The 16,265-nt window shown below is 41.8% G+C and overlaps 2 protein-coding genes across 2 annotated transcripts in view; both read right to left on the reverse strand.

The window, feature by feature from the left end:
* LOC125906649 (uncharacterized) overlaps positions 1–16,265 on the reverse strand; it is a 53,589-nt gene that overhangs the window by 14,220 nt on the left and 23,104 nt on the right. The window lies entirely within an intron of this gene.
* LOC125908344 (axoneme-associated protein mst101(2)-like) lies at positions 2,240–3,232 on the reverse strand. Its single transcript, XM_049611052.1, has one exon. The coding sequence runs from the start codon at positions 3,230–3,232 to the stop codon at positions 2,240–2,242; it is 993 nt and encodes a 330-aa protein (XP_049467009.1).

A 16,265-nucleotide genomic window follows, 5' to 3' on the forward strand; every position in this document is an offset into this window, starting at 1 on the left:
CGGTTTTCTCGGATTGATCACTAATCCTAGTGGCAAATACCAACATTCGTCGATTTTCGTATCTTGTAGCTCATTAATTGTAGCTTGGTGCGCATATTCTTTATCTACATATTCCCTTAACAAGCTGCGAACTCTCTCATATAACTGTTGGTCCTTTTGTAATCGTCTCTCCAGTCCAAGCAACCTTTTAAATGCCATATCGTAGCTTGGTGGAAATTTTGGTTCATCGGTTTTCCACAATAGTCCGGTCTCGAACCGCTTTCCTACTCTTTTAGTAGTACTATTTAAAAGTGTTCGAGCTCTTTTATCTTCTTCTCCCTCAATTATTACTGTTGGGGGTGTAATATTCATTTTATCGTGAATAATAAAGTCTCGCACTAGTTGCGTTAAGTCGTCGGAACCTTCTTCACTATGGTACCCTATGACACCTAGTCCTGGTGATGATTGTGTACGACCATATATTCCCCAGCCTAATTTACATTTCGATGCTATTGGTTCGTTCCAAGCCCCCTCTCGAATTTTTAATGGGACTATTAGGCTTAAATTATTTAATCCAATCAGCATTCTTGGCACTATCCTTTTGTAATCTTTAATCGGTAGGCCACTTAAATGGGGGTATTTTGTTTTTAGTTCTTGATAGCACAACGTTTGTTCATGGAGTTTTAGGCTCGATACTGTTCGTACGTCTTTAACTTGGTATTTATTTTTTTGTTGGCCGTAAATTGTTAAACTGTTAATCTTCATGGAATATCGCTCTGTCCTTGCTACTTGTCCCGTCCACATCATTTTTAACTCGTGTTGAGTTTCGCTTATCTGCATTTGTTGAGCTATTTCTTCATCTAGTAACGTCAAGTCTGACCCTTCATCCAACAGCGCATAAATGCTCACTGTATGACCGCTTTTCTCGAGCGTAATGAGTATAATTCTAAATAAGGACAAACTTGTTCTTCCTATATTCGAATGAGTACCACAATATCCGCTATTGCTCGTCGTTTGCCGTGGAGATTCATTATTTTGTTGATCATCTATTAAATTTGTTCGATGTAGTAACGTGTGATGTCGGAGGCGACAGCCCGATATTTCGCATTCAGAAAAGCTTCTACATGGATAGTTACTATGTTTGTTGAGGCACATTCGACACAATGACAAACTATTTACTCGCCTCCACCGTTCGTTATTTGTTAATGATCTAAATGTGGCACAGGTCGATACTCCATGCCCTCCTCCATTACATACCGCACAGGTCCTCTGTGACCATATTTGCGTATTATTGTTATGGACATTGACGTGTCCTCTTCCAGTGACCGTTTTATCATCAACTATTTCGAAAGCTAAATCCAACAGATGATTCATGAAGCATCCGAACATACCGAGGTCTTCTTCTTTACGTTCCTTTAATTTATATTCTGCCCATTTCAATTGGTACTCTGTAGGAAGCTTGTGCACTACATCGTGCAACAGTGTAGGGTTATTAAGGTAATTTTTCATTCTTGCTGCCTCGATATGCTGTACCAAACCATCGACTACGCTTCCGAACCTAATTAGACTCTGCAGGTCATCTCTTCTTGGAGAAGGTGTCATCCTAACCCTGTCGATCAACGATCGTATCAAACCATTCGGTTGGCCGAACCGTTTTTTTAAGAGGTTAATTACGCAAGGAACATTGTCAGGTATCAGCAAGCGGCCTTGCACTAATTCTAGAGCTTGCCCTTTTAAACACCGTTGCAGCCTAATAAGGTTTTCGTCTAATGAAAAACCGCATGTTTTGGTGGTTCTTTCGTAGCCGGCGTACCATATGGCCCATTCTTTGGGGTCGCCCGAAAACATTGGCAAATCCTTCCCGATTATATGTCGCGCTGCAATCTGTTTGTTTGTTGGTTCACCTTCTTCCTTAACGTCGTTTTTTCTTGGCTTGTTACTTTTTCTAGACGCATCATCTAACCATTCTTCTACTTTACTTTCTGTCGTCATAGATCGCACACTGTCTTTATCCAACCCATATCTTGCATTTCTAGTAGCACGCAATTCATCCAACTCTCTCTCTTGCTTCTCTTTCTCCGCACGTAAACGCTTACTCAATTGCAACCTGAGCAATGCAATCTCATTTATCAGTAATTTCTCTTGCAATTCTTCTTCTTCGTCGTCTCCCATGCGCACTGTCTCATTCGTATACCGTGAGAGTACATCGTCCTCACACCTTCGTTGGCTTGTGCCATCTCGTCTCCGCCTTGCCTCACCCTCATGTATCGTTGAAATGATCCTGCTGTCTCATCACTTCGCTACGCATAGACCGCATGTCGTCACCACGCTTCCGCTCACCCGTTCCACAAACTATCGACCGTCCGCCGATTTCCTCACGCCGATCCGTCTCGCCACTACGTTTCGATTGCGTATCATCCTCACGCCGTCGAACTGCTGCACTACGCACGATCGACCGCCCGTCGATTACCTCCAGCCGCTCCGTTCCATCACTAAGCATCGACCGCGTGTCGTCACCACGCATCCGCTCACCTGTTTCACGCACTATCGACCGTCCGCCGATTTCCTCTCGCCGCTCCGCTACGCCGCTATTCTTCGATAGCGTATCGTCATCACGCCGTCGAACCGCTGCACTACGCACGATCGACCGCCCGTCGATTACCTCCAGCCGCTCCGTTCCATCACTAAGCATCGACCGCGTGTCGTCACCACGCATCCGCTCACCTGTTTCACGCACTATCGACCGTCCGTCGATTTCCTCTCGCCGCTCCGCTACGCCGCTATTCTTCGACAACGTATCCTCATCACGCCGTCGAACCGCTGCACTACACACGATCGACCGCCCGTCGATTACCGTTGGCCGCTCTTCTACACCACTTGTCGATAATAGCTTCTCGTCCTTGTACCGCTTCTTTGTCGCACCAGTACTACTCGTCACAGCGGAGTTAGAAACGCTTTGCTCCTCTTTCAGAGAGCGCTTATCATCGTCGTACGATCGTTCCTTTGCCGACCGCGTGGCGCTCCTACTCTTAAGCTCTCCTTTAACGTTTCCACCGACCTGCTCTGCGTGATTCGTAACTTCCATCGAATCAACTGTGGTCTTCACTCCAGAACTGCACTTTTCACACATCCACCGGTTGTGCTTAATTTCAACGTCGACTCCTGCACACCCATAATGTTGCCACTCTCCACACTTGTCACATGACACCATATCCTCTGCTTCGTCAGGGCGATTGCAAGCAACGCAGTTCATCTTTCCCACTTCTTGATGCTGATCAATTTTTTAAAGAAATTTGTAGAGATGGAAAACTTTAAACACCTTTATAATAGCACACTTTTGTTTATTGGTGACGCTTTAAAAATTGATGCTGCCCACGTTGCTCTTTCCTATCTCAAAAAGATCGTCTCTTTTCCGGAAACTCCTCTCTTCCTTTTTTCACTCGGTCGGGCGAAACAACAGTGCGTTTTCTCTCCTGCGTTGCCCATTTCGCTAAGTGCGTTTCGCTCGATGCGTTTTCTATTTCGCCTGACCGTTACCCAAATAGCAAATCTGTAGCAACAACAGTCAATAGAAATTTCTTCAAAACGAATGTGGAACGTATGAATTCTCTTATTGTGTCGTTTGACCGCAGCGTTTTATGCGCTCTTTAGCGTTTTTATGCGCTCAGCGATTAATTCCTGCGTTCCTGTTGCTCAACGAAAGTCTGACCCTGATTGGTCTAATGCATCTTTACGATGGCTGAAAAAAAATAAAATCAAAAGCCTACGCGGATTACAGTAGAACGAGATCATCGCTGCATAGGTGTTATGAACTGCTTATATTTTATTTAAACACTTCGAACGTACATAATAAATAAAACACACAATACAGAATACACTTTAAAATGATACAAGTACGGTGGCCGCACACCAGCTGCACCGAGCGCCCCTGCCGAGAGCTCCTGCTCGATCGACTCGCAAACACACTCTGCTCGGCGCTCGGCACACACTAATCCTTGCGCGCTTAGTGTGTGCGACAGTGTGCGTGTACACTGTCGTCCTCCTGGACGTTGACCGGTGGCAGCGCAACTGCCACGGCAAGTCCAGGGGTCGGCACGGCTGCCCACAACATCTCCCCTTTTTAATACCGAAGGGCTCGAACCGACGCGGGGGTATTCCACTAAGGCAGGTATGTCAAACTGGCGGCCCGCGGGCCGCATGCGGCCCGCATAGATAATGTATGCGGCCCGCGAGAATATTTTGAGAAGTGCTGAAAGCACTGCAAATCAAAAATCTGTTATTACTATTTGTCGAAGTGTATTCAATTTTCCAGAGAAGAACAATCATTGTGTAGCTATATTTTTCAAAATTAACATTTATGTTCCCATAAAATCTAACAAGCCTATTCTACACGTACGTACAGAACAACAGAGACCCTTAAGAAACATTAAATCGAATCCAAACTCATTCGTTTTATGTGTCGATTAAATTCTGAATATTGGCATAATTTTGTGCAGACTCGATTGCAAATTGTATATGGAAAAACAGATTTGCGTCTGTCTAGAATGACTTGCGAAATAGGAATGAAAATAACAAGATACACACACTTGGAAACTTTGCAACAACTAGTGATGGATTGTCAAACCAACAGTTTCGCTCGTTGCCGTCCGAAGCCTATAGAGCCGTCTAGAGTCATTCGGAACCGTTGGAGTCATCGGTTATCGCACGGAGCGGCTAGTTTGCAGTCAGAAATGGTTCCGGTTGATCCTACCGATCTTAATGCCTCTGACTGCCGAGTAAAGGCTTCAGTCGGCTCCGAATTGCTCGGATCTGCACGGCTGCCACCATAAAAAATCAGTTAATATCCAATATGTACGACTTATCGAAAGCGTTTGTAGCCAAGTTGAATTTATTTGCATCTCACATTCTACAAGACAAATTGTACTTTGCAACCTCCCCAAAAATCAAAACCAAAATGAAATGATTATGCTTAAGATAAAAGGATTTACATTAAGGATTAAAATAAACGAAATGCCGAAGTCCTGCAATACATAGCTAGCTAGCTTTCCCCTACCTCAGTGAAAAAGTGGGGTTGAGCGATATTTTCTAACAGAACTGCCGTGTGAGAACGCGACAAATGAAAAATATCCTATTTTAATAATAAGGATAAAAGAGATTGCATGTGAGTTTAAAAGTATATTAAAGATTTTTTTAATTAAAAAGAGCACAATGAAACATAACATCGAAAATTTTTAAATAAGAAACGATTCTAGATTTGAGGCGAGGAGTACAAAAAGTCAATTTGTTTAACAATAATGATTGGAAACAGCATTTTGTATAAATATTGAGGTATATTTTTTATTCTCAACTTTGCGGCCCGCGAATCACTGAAAATCTGTACTTGCGGCCCTCTGATGAAATGAGTTTGACACAACTGCACTAAGGGAATACCGGCGTGTACCCTTCTGGCCGATGCTGCCAAAATGTGGAGACCCCGATGTTGTTGCGCTGAGTTGCTGCTTCTCTCAGCCCTCACCGCGATGGCGATGGCGTGGCGGTGATGCTGCTGCTGTGCCGGTCCCTGGGACGGCGGCGATGGTGTGACGGCGATGATGACGATGTTGATAACGATGATGATGAAGGTGCCGCGATGATGAAGGTGCCGCGATGATGAAGGTGCCGCGATGATGAAGGTGCCGCGATGATGATAATGCCGCGATGATGATGACGATGATGATGATGATCCTTGCCCCAGGGCAGCAGCGATGTATTTTTTTCGATGACGGGCGGCAGAGATGACAATACTCGGGCAGCATGGTTCCTCGCTCTCCTACGATGCGTTGGCTCATCGCCCTTCTTTTGTGCTGCAGCCGGGACGGCATGCTACCACGTTCCCTCTGGACACTGTGGCTGTAGCCGAGGCGCAATTGGCGACGCCTGTTCAACTACAGCCAGGGCGAAAGCGTTCGCGCCGATGTGGGCTGCTGTATTGCAGCCGGTGCATCTTGTGCGTTGCCGATCCTGTTGTGCTGCTGAGGCGGAATGTTACGTCGCCGTGGTGAGAGGCTCGAGCCGCGGCGGAATTGCTGCCTCGCCGATGATGCGCTGAGCTCGAGCCGGAACGGCATTGATCGTCGCCGATGGAACCTCCTCTATATTCCACCTTGATTACGACTAGTATTGGGCATTGTGCGCACTGCACAGCACACTTTGTACTGTGCGAGCACACTTCGCACAGTGCGCGCACTTCGCACTTTTCGCACAGTGCGAGCACACTCCGCACGGTGCGCGCACTTTTCGCACAGTGCGTGCGCACTCCGCACTTTACGCACACTTCGCACAGTGCGAGCACTTTTCGCACACTCCGCACAGTGCACGCACTTTTCGCACAGTGTGAGTACACTTCATACTGTGCGGGCACACTCCGCACAGTGCGCGCACTTTACGCACAGTGCAAGCACAGTCCGGACTTTTCGCACACTTCGCACAGTGCGAGCACACTCCACACTTTTCGCACACTTCGCACAGTGCAAGCATGTTTCGCAAATTTCGTGCAGTGCTTCACTTTGTACTGTGCGAGCACACTTCGTACCATGTTACAGGAAGTCAGGTGGTGTAGTACTGAGCATATTTTGATAAACCGCCTTTAAGCATTAGCATCAGTTAGCATTAGCGACTCCGATCCGTTGGTGCAACGAGTTCAAGTCGGGGCGAATCAAAGATCCATAAATCGCTTGCACACATTTATACCACACACATGCCCATCGCCCCTCCCCCCCCCCCCCCTCTCGCCCTGTCCCATGTCCCCTTCTCTTCAGTTAATCACAAAATTTTACTAGGGCTCCGAGTGAAAATTGTAATTTTTGCATCAAAACATGCGCTGCTATCGCAAGCCTGCGACGCGAATAACAGTTTTCGCGTGAAACCAGCTGTCTGTTTTATTGCACAATCGCAAAGCGGGGGCTCCGAGTACAAGCACAGACACGTTTCATCTCAGCCAAATTCAAGAAAAACCTCATCCCACTGGAGCGTCGTTTACCTACGACCTTCACAGTTCATAGTTGTTTTAAAGAAACGCGTGCTTGATGTCAGCCGATTTTTCCTGATAATTTCTTCGGCTACGGACCGCTGTGTTGATATTGTGTTTCGGGGCCTTTAAATTTTTGTCTGGGTGTGTTGTAGTGATGGGAAAAGTTGGCAAAAATCCGGAGTCGACTCCGATCCGACTCCGATAAATTCGGAATCGACTCCGGAAGGTAGGTCCGCGCTGCATTATCCGGAGTTGTTCGGAATCGTCCGGAGTCGTACGGAGTCGCCCGGAGTCGCCCGGAGTCGGAGTCATCCAGAGTCATCCGGAGTCGTTCGGAGTCGTTCGGAGTCGTCCGGAGTCGTCCGGAGTCGCCCGGAGTCGGAGTCGTCCGGAGTCGTTCGGAGTCGCTCGGAGTCGTTCGGAGTCGTCGGAGTCGTTCGGAGTCGTCCGGAGTCGCCCGGAGTCGGAGTCATCCAGAGTCATCCGGAGTCGTTCGGAGTCGTTCGGAGTCGTCCGGAGTCGTCCGGAGTCGACGGAGTCGGAGTCGTCCGGAGTCGACGGAGTCGGAGTCGTTCGGAGTCGTTCGGAGTCGTTAGGAGTCATTCGGAGTCGTCCGGAGTCGCCCGGAGTCGCCCGGAGTCGGAGTCGTTCGGAGTCGTTCGGAGTCGTTCGGAGTCGTTCGGAGTCGTCCGGAGTCGTCCGGAGTCGTTCGGAGTCGGAGTCGTTCGGAGTCGTTCGGAGTCGCTCGGAGTCGTCGACTCCGGACGACTCCGGTCAACTCCGGACGACTCCGAACGACTCCGACTCCGGGCGGATCTAGTGGTTCCATTTTGCCGGAGTCGGAACCGAACTAACAATAGTCGGAGTCGGATCGGAGCCGTGGGTGCGCTCCATACAGCACATCACTAGTGTGTTGTATCCTTGTGTTTGTGTCGGCTTTTCGATGGTGGTCAAGCGCAGCGTTCTGTGCATTCGATTCTCGCAGCAAATGTCTCCGCGCGGTTTCGGTGTGCTCGTGCACCGGCCATCCACACTTGCAAAGAATTATGTTGTTTCTCGCTCTACTCTATGCCTTGGGCCAACGATGATTAAATTACAGGGTTTACCTAGCCAATCGGGCGTCGTCAAAACGTTATCGGTCGCCGTAAATACTTTTTCGGGCGACGTAAACCCTCAATTGGGCACTGTCATTTCTATTCGGGCCTTGTGTAGTATGAATCGGGCATAGTACAGAATGAAAGCGTTCTACTCTTGAAGGTGTCAAATCGGTCGCTCCGGTGTGTTTGATCCATGAAGCAGTTTAAAAATACGTATTTTGCATATTGTTTAACTTATTATGTGTCATTTTAAAATGTTTACCTAATTAAATCACCAAAAATATTATATTAGAAAAATATATAAAACCAAATTGCATTGTATGGCGTTGAATTAAAAATTAAAAAAAAAAGGATTTTGAATAATTTTTTATGTAAATAACTTAAAAATAGTGAATTTTATTACATATCAGTTAAACTACTCGCAAAAAAGTATTGTTTTGCAGCTAGAAAGCAACAAAATATAAAGTAGGCCCAATTCATTCTGTACTATGCCCGATTCATACTTCACAAGGCCCGAATAGAAATGACAGTGCCCAATTGAGGGTTTACGTCGCCCGAAAAAGTATTAACGGCGACCGATAACGTTTTGACGACGCCCGATTGGCTAGGTAAACCCTGTAATATGTTTGGTGATTTAATTAGGTAAACATTTTAAAATAATACATAATAAGTTAAACAACATCCAAAATACGTATTTTTAAACAACTTGATGGACCAAACACACCGGAGCGACCGATTAGAGTAGGACGCTTTCATTCTGTACTATGCCCGATTCATACTTCACAAGGCTCGAATAGAAATGACAGTGCCCAATTGAGGGTTGACGTTGCCCGAAAAAGTATTTACGGCGACCGATAACGCTTTGACGATGCCGGATTGGCTAGGTAAACCCTGTATATTGATTTCAGCAGTGCGCGAGTTAACAAACGTAATTGCTAACACAGCACTTTTCTACGTGTTGTCAACCGCCACCGAAATTGCACCGTCAACGGCACCGGCAGCAAATAGCGGACCGCGTCGATCGGTTGACCCAGTTCTGACGAAATGTTGATCAACAAATTCCCGTCCAATTCCCTTCCTACACCCAACATAAAGTTTCAATAAACACTCTATTTCCAACAGTAACCACGACTAGTTGTTTTATTCCGAACCCGAAATCATAACTCGCGCGTGTTTCAGCGTTCTGCGCTTTTGCCATGCGTAAAAGGGTGGAAAAGAAGAGCGAAGGATGAAGTGCAGCGTAGAAGGGGGTTCTTAGATTGAAAAAATATTGTCTATACCCTTTAAAGGAATCGAAACAGGTGTATGTCAAATCGATGGAGTTTCCAATATTTGCATGGATCTACACATGCTTTCTGTTGGGACCAATAATAGCCATCGTGGATGGGCGGGCGGAGTGGGGGGGGGTCAGGTGTCCGCCAAGTTCATCCACTGTTAGACGAACCCGATGGTTGAGTAAATGAACTCTAAGAGAAAAAGCTGACACTGGTCGTGTGGTCGTGGTCTTTGTGTACGTACCACCATGGTACGAAGTGTGCTCGCACAGTACAAAGTGAAGCAAGTGAAGCTTGCACTGTGCGAAGTGTGCGAAAAGTGCAGAGTGTGCTCGCAATGTGCGAAGTGTTCGAAAAGTCCGGACTGTGCTCGCACTGTGCGGAGTGTGCGAAAAGTGCGCGCACCGTGCGAAGTGTGCTCGCACTGTGCGAAAAGTGCGGAGTGCGCGCACAGTGCGTAGTGCGCTCACAGTGCGGAGTGCACGCACAGTGCGTAGAGCGCGCACAGTGTGAAATGTGCACCGCACACTGAGATGTGCGTGCGTGTGCGCACATCACACCTAATTGTGCTCTTTTTCCCAACACTAATTACGACGCACTACGCAGCGTCGTAGTAGAAAAAAAACTATTTCGACCAAGGGTGGATTTAAAACTATCAGGTGGTGGACTCTAGTGCATTTTGACAATTCGTCACTTTACGTTGTTGGAAGTCATGCCGAAGAACCCTGTTCCTATAAACCCTGTTCCTATAAACCCTGTTCCTCTGAACGGTGTTTCCGCGCCATAATATGGCTAAGACATTGAACTGTGTTTTAGCTGTCATCGAGCCGCGCTGACAGCTTCCGTGTGTGGATTATATCATACTAGAATAAAACGTGGATTTGCGCAGCAGAACAAATTGGTTTGTCCTCTTTTGTTTTTACTCAGCGAATGGTTAACATTGACTGCGTTCTAAAGACGTAAGGTCCCCAGGATTCAAACTTTGTTTACATTTATTAAATTTGTTCATATAATTTATCTACCCCATTTTTTCGATTAAACATTCTTTAAAAATATATTTTGCCCTACCCGCAAATTTCCGTTAAATGCCTTCTAATCGCCTTGTAATCGCCGGCGAATTGAAGGCGATCAGCAGTGCATTTAGCAGTAATGCCTTCGAAATATGTCATTGAAAAATTTCGCTTTTAATTTGAAATTTGAAATTGCAACTGTCAAAAGAAAACCTTACAAGCGTCTTCAGCGCTGCGCTGTTGTAGTGTTCCCAGATATGTGCGTGAAATTCGATAGCACGATTTACGTGTTATGTTCTCTTGCGTTAAGCTCTGAGCTATTTCACTTTATTAAATATGGTCTGCATTATTCGGTTGTTAAAGACCAACCCGTTGAAAGGTGTTAATATATCAAACTCATTTCGATAACTCTAATAAAAGGAGAAATGAAATACATATTTCCCCCATCCTGATAATCAAGGGTGAAGATAGAGTAATTATTATGTTTTTTGAAAAGGTATTATTTTCATTTTGCTTCACATAAATTTTGTTTGTATTAATTATAGCAAGAAAATATTAATTTAAAAAGAAATAAACAAAGAAAAAAAACATAAAAATCAGGATTTGAACACACGCTTTCTCAGTTTGGAACCAAAAGCGTTGTCACTGCTCTATTTGGCAGTTACATTGCACAATGGGCATTTGCCGGGATGAAATTCAAAAAATCAACTTTGTAATAGCGCAATTCCAAATAATAGGATTTAAAACTAAGGGTTAAACTAAGAAAAATACCAAATATGACCTCTTTATCTTTTCTGGTTCTCTAGAAAAGACCTCTCAAAGTCGAGACTTCTTAAAAAAACGCAGAAAAAATTTCACTTTTTTGGAAAACTTTGAACCTTTGTAACTTTTTCAAATATGAACCGATTTTGATAAGTTTAGACATTTTAAAAAGGATATTTAGTCAGCTTTATAATATATTAAAGATTTTGAGTTAAGTTAATTTTTTGCAAAAATATACGATAAGAACTGAATAAACTTCCCGAAAATGTTCATCATTTTAATTTTCGACTTGATGCCATTATGGAAGTGGCGTAGAGTGGCGTTGTCTCATATATGTCACATAATAGTGTAATATATATACTATGAATCTGTGAAGAAATATTCTGCGAAAGTTTGCAAACGCGAATTTTATTGAAGTTTTTTCACATCAACTTTTTCTAAAAACAGACATATGCGTAACTAGGCAGCTCCATAGGTACATAGTGTAGCGTATTTAGTGTATTCTACAAAAATATATTCTACGTGCTTTTGATTACCTTTAATTTCCATTACAAAGCTGTGCATCTTTGTTTCAGCTCATGTGCTTATCTAATATGTAAATTTCTATTCTAACCTAACTTTATTATTAAATTTATTATTCAGAAAGAACGGCTTCGGCCGTATTGCTGACTTTATTATTAAATATAATGAAGCAAATCAGAACCAAATACAGGTGTCCCCCGAGATACGACTGTATTTGAGACCGACAAAATGTCCCAAAACAAGGCGTAAGTCGAAAAAGTCGTATGTCGAATATCTATGAATATAAAGTTTATAACCGAAGTTGAAGAGTTCGAAGTTATGATATCGTGTATTTTATTTAAAATAATGTTTGATGATGTAATAATTATATTTTAAAAACCGTACACAATATAGATATTCAAGATAGGGTAGTTGTGGAATCTTTGGAAATGTATGTATAACGGTTATCAGCCCAGATATTCCAAAAAATACATCAATTTCTTGTCAATGACAACTTTTAACTGTCAAAATCAAAATCGTCGTATCTGCGAATCGTCTTAACTCGAGGGGGTCGTAACTCGGGGGACGCCTGTACCTTTTGGTACTGCTCCAGATTATAGACGGATGTAAGGAAAATAATTCTAAAATTATACGCATAACAAGAAAATGTTATGAATACACCAGCATCTATTGCCGAGAAGAAACTCCCAAAAGTCATGACAAACTAAATATAAGGATAGAGGGGAATATGCTACAAAGAATATTTTGCAAGAAAGAAAATGCATCCAGAAGGACATTTTGTATAATGAGCTGTATTACTCTGATTCGTCCCTACCCGCAAATTTCCGTTAAATGCCTTCTAATCGCCTTGTAATCGCCGGCGAATTGAAGGCGATCAGCAGTGCATTTAGCAGTAATTAAATGCCTTTGAAATATGTCAATGAAAAATTTCGCTTTTAATTTGAAATTTGAAATTGCAACTGTCAAAAGAAAACCTTACAAGCGTCTTCAGCACTGCACTGTTGTAGCGTTCCCAGATATGTGCGTGAGATTCGATACCACGATTTACGTGATATGTTCTCTTGCGTTAAGCTCTGAGCTATTTCACTTTATTAAATATGGTCTGCATTATTCGGTTGTTAAAGACCAACCCGTTGAAAGGTATTAATATATCAAACTTATTTCGATAACTCTAGTAAAAGGAGAAATGAGATACATATTTCTCCCATCCTGATTATGAAGGATAAACATAGTCATTATTATGTTTTTAAAAATGTGTTTTTAAAATTTCGCTTCACATAAATTTGGTTTGTTCTAATTATAGCAAGAAAATATTAATTTAAAAAGAAATAAACACATAAAAAAGATAATAAAAATTAGGATTCGAACACACGCTTTCTCGGTTCGGAACCAAAAGCGTTGTCACTGCTCTATTTGGCAGTTACATTAGGGAGGGTGCAAAACCAGTATATAAACAAGCTAAGATGGCGGCAAGTTATCTGTTCTCGTTGAATCAAAAAGTTGAAAGATTTCGAAGAGATCCCGTTTCAGCCGTGAAAGTTTCGGTTGAAATCTTTATTCGCCTTCTAAGGCGACTAAGGCCTTAAATGCCTTCTGAATGCCTTCAAAGCCTTTTAATGCTGGTAGGGGTTAACCAGTTCAATATCAGTAGCTACACATACTAAAACAAAGACAGGGTTTAACTTTACAAATGAAGTAAATACTTTGTTTGTAGCTATAGTTGAATTCTGATTTTCAGATAGTTGTAAAACCAAGAACATCAGATTTTTATTTTTATTATCCCTTCTGAAGGCAGTTCAGGACTTGGAAAAGTATTGGATGAATGTTGTGTGATATCAATGCCCAGGAAAATGTGTAATTCCTATTTTTTTTAAACAACAGATTTAAAATTTGAACCTTCAAAGACAAAAAATATGTGCAGCTTTTCGTTACGAATTTGGGAACTACTTTATTTCAATGTACCTGCTCTATATAATTATTTAAATGCCTTTATTCATGTCTTTAGAAATGTGAACTAGACGTTAGAAGCTTGTAATAGCATCCATCTAGGTTGTGTATGTACATTTTTAATATTTGTACTACCTGTGAATAAAAGTGATGAGAATTAGCTACAATTGTCCTATACAAAGCAGAAAAAATTATCTTATTCAAAATTATTATGTTTTGTTCATATATTATGGAACATCACAGTATATTTTAAAATGGTTTGTACTATTAGAAACAACAAATACAAGAAAAAAAACACACACAATTAAAAAAACAAAGCAAAGATCCCTTAAAACACTATTGTATGTAGCGCCACCTGGTGGTATGGATGCAAACTACATATAAAATGTTATTTACTATCATAACACTTTACTACCAACGATAAAAACTAACAATTTCTGCAAAAATAATTTTATCCCGAAATTTGTTCTAAACTGCCCATTGTGCATTGGTGAGGGTGCCAAACCAGTATATAAACAAGCTAAGATGGCGGCAAGCTATCTGTTCTCGTTGAATCAAAAAGTTGAAAGATTTCGAAGAGAACCCGTTACAGCCGTGAAAGTTTCGGTTGAAATCTTTATTCGCCTTCTAAGGCGACTAAGGCCTTAAATGCCTTCTGAATGCCTTCAAAGCCGTTTAATGCTGGTAGGGTTGGACTTCGCGAGTTCTTATTTAACATTAAAACATGGATTAACGTGTGTTATTTTGTGTTATTCCGTGAATTTATTCTATAATTCATTCCCTACCCGCAAATTTCCGTTAAATTTTCCTCAAATTTTCGTTCCGTTCTCGCGAATTGAAGGCGATCAGCAGTGCATTTAGCAGTAATTAAATGCCTTTGAAATATGTCAATGAAAAATTTCGACTTAAATTTGAAATTTGAAATTGCAACTGTCAAAAGAAAACTTTACAAGCCTCTTTAGCACTGCACTGTTGTAGTGTTCCCAGATATGAGCGTGAGATTCGATAACACGATTTACCCGGCGCTCTAGCACCAATCGAACACGACATCGAACATGAAAATGTATGGGATTTGATATGTTTGTCTTGTTTGTTTGTTTGTGTCAGACAGTGCACCTCCATATGATTATATGGGTTTGTTCGTGTCGGATGTCGTGTTCGATTGCTGCTAGAGCGCCGCCTTATATGTTATGTTCTCTTGCGTTAAGCTCTGAGCTATTTCACTTTATTAGGTAAAAGTAAGGCTCAGCCCTCTACGTTACGCTAGCGTTACGCGTAACGCCTGTTAATCACAAACCCAAGCAACGTTTTATAACGTTTGTTTTAACCGCCGTGGATGAGCAAATTAATAGATAATCATGTCTTATTATTGTTTACTTTTATATGATAATTAGAAAAGCTTTGTTGATAATTAAAAAAGTTGTCACAACTTCAAGAATTATAATTTTAACAATCTTATAAATAAAATATGTAAATAATAAAAAAAAAGATTATTTATTTATTTACCCAGTTATTGATAAAGTAATATAATGAAATACTTACAAGTATTTATTAACTTCATTGACCTCATTTTAAAAAGAGCCCTTGCATCTAAAGTAATTTTTATTTAAAATGGCCAGAAACATAGATTGAAAAGGTAATAGTTATATTTCATATATATAATTTAATTAAAAAATATTTTAATATTTTATATTTTCTAATCATAGAAAATTTTACTCCAATTGAAAGCTTTTGGGGTGTTCATGAGCTTCCTGATTTCAGACTTTTTTTCATTAATCATAATGCAACAATGAAAAATATTAAACCTGTTATTTAATTGTTATTTAAAAATTAAATCTCCTTGAAATCGGTTAATCTTACAGCAATTAACTTTTTTTCATCTCAATTTAAAATATTTTTTATTCAAATAATGTACACTGGTCGGTCGCCTGGATGACAAAACTGTAGTAAAAATGCTGCTTGGGAATATTTTAAGGGATGTAACGCTTCTCCAATGTAACGTAGAGGGCTGAGCCTTACTTTTACCAAAAATAAATTTTATTTTTCAATGTCACTTTCCAACACTTCAATGTATGGTATAAACATGAGCGATAACAGATATGTCACTGTGTAGCCACTCGTAACCCGCATACATCGGGTTACGAGCGGCGACAAGCTGACAGTTCTAGAACAAAGGAAATCGGTAGCTGTCATTTGTAGCCGCATACAAGTATCTATCATCTAGCCGTAGCTTTAAGACATACAGCGACAACATCGCACGCGACGAAAAATAGCTCAAAATTTCACTCTGTGTAGATCAAAGTAGCTCATTTGACTCAGTCAACCAACTTGTTTTATATTTGAAAACACACAAAATTAGGTTAAAATGTGTTAAAATCTATTTTTTTGCGTTTGGCATTAATCTGGCTTGTAAAAAAACTAGATAATTCGATTATTTCGAACGAAGCAAAATTGTCGCGCGCGACGAGTAGCTCTGTTTGCAAAATTGAGCTTCTTGTTGTCGCGCGCGACGTTATTGCTCTATGTCTATTTGGACGGTAAGCCGCCAGTCGGTTAATCCGCCCTCGGATAATCGACGTTCTACTGTTTTTTTTTTTAATCCACCTTGATGTAGACCAAGGATAATGTATTTAGAAGGTTGATTTTTATCGTTTTTGCTGGGCGA

This window comes from Anopheles coluzzii, chromosome 2 (assembly GCF_943734685.1).
Source record: "Anopheles coluzzii chromosome 2, AcolN3, whole genome shotgun sequence".
Classification (NCBI taxonomy): domain Eukaryota; kingdom Metazoa; phylum Arthropoda; class Insecta; order Diptera; family Culicidae; genus Anopheles; species Anopheles coluzzii.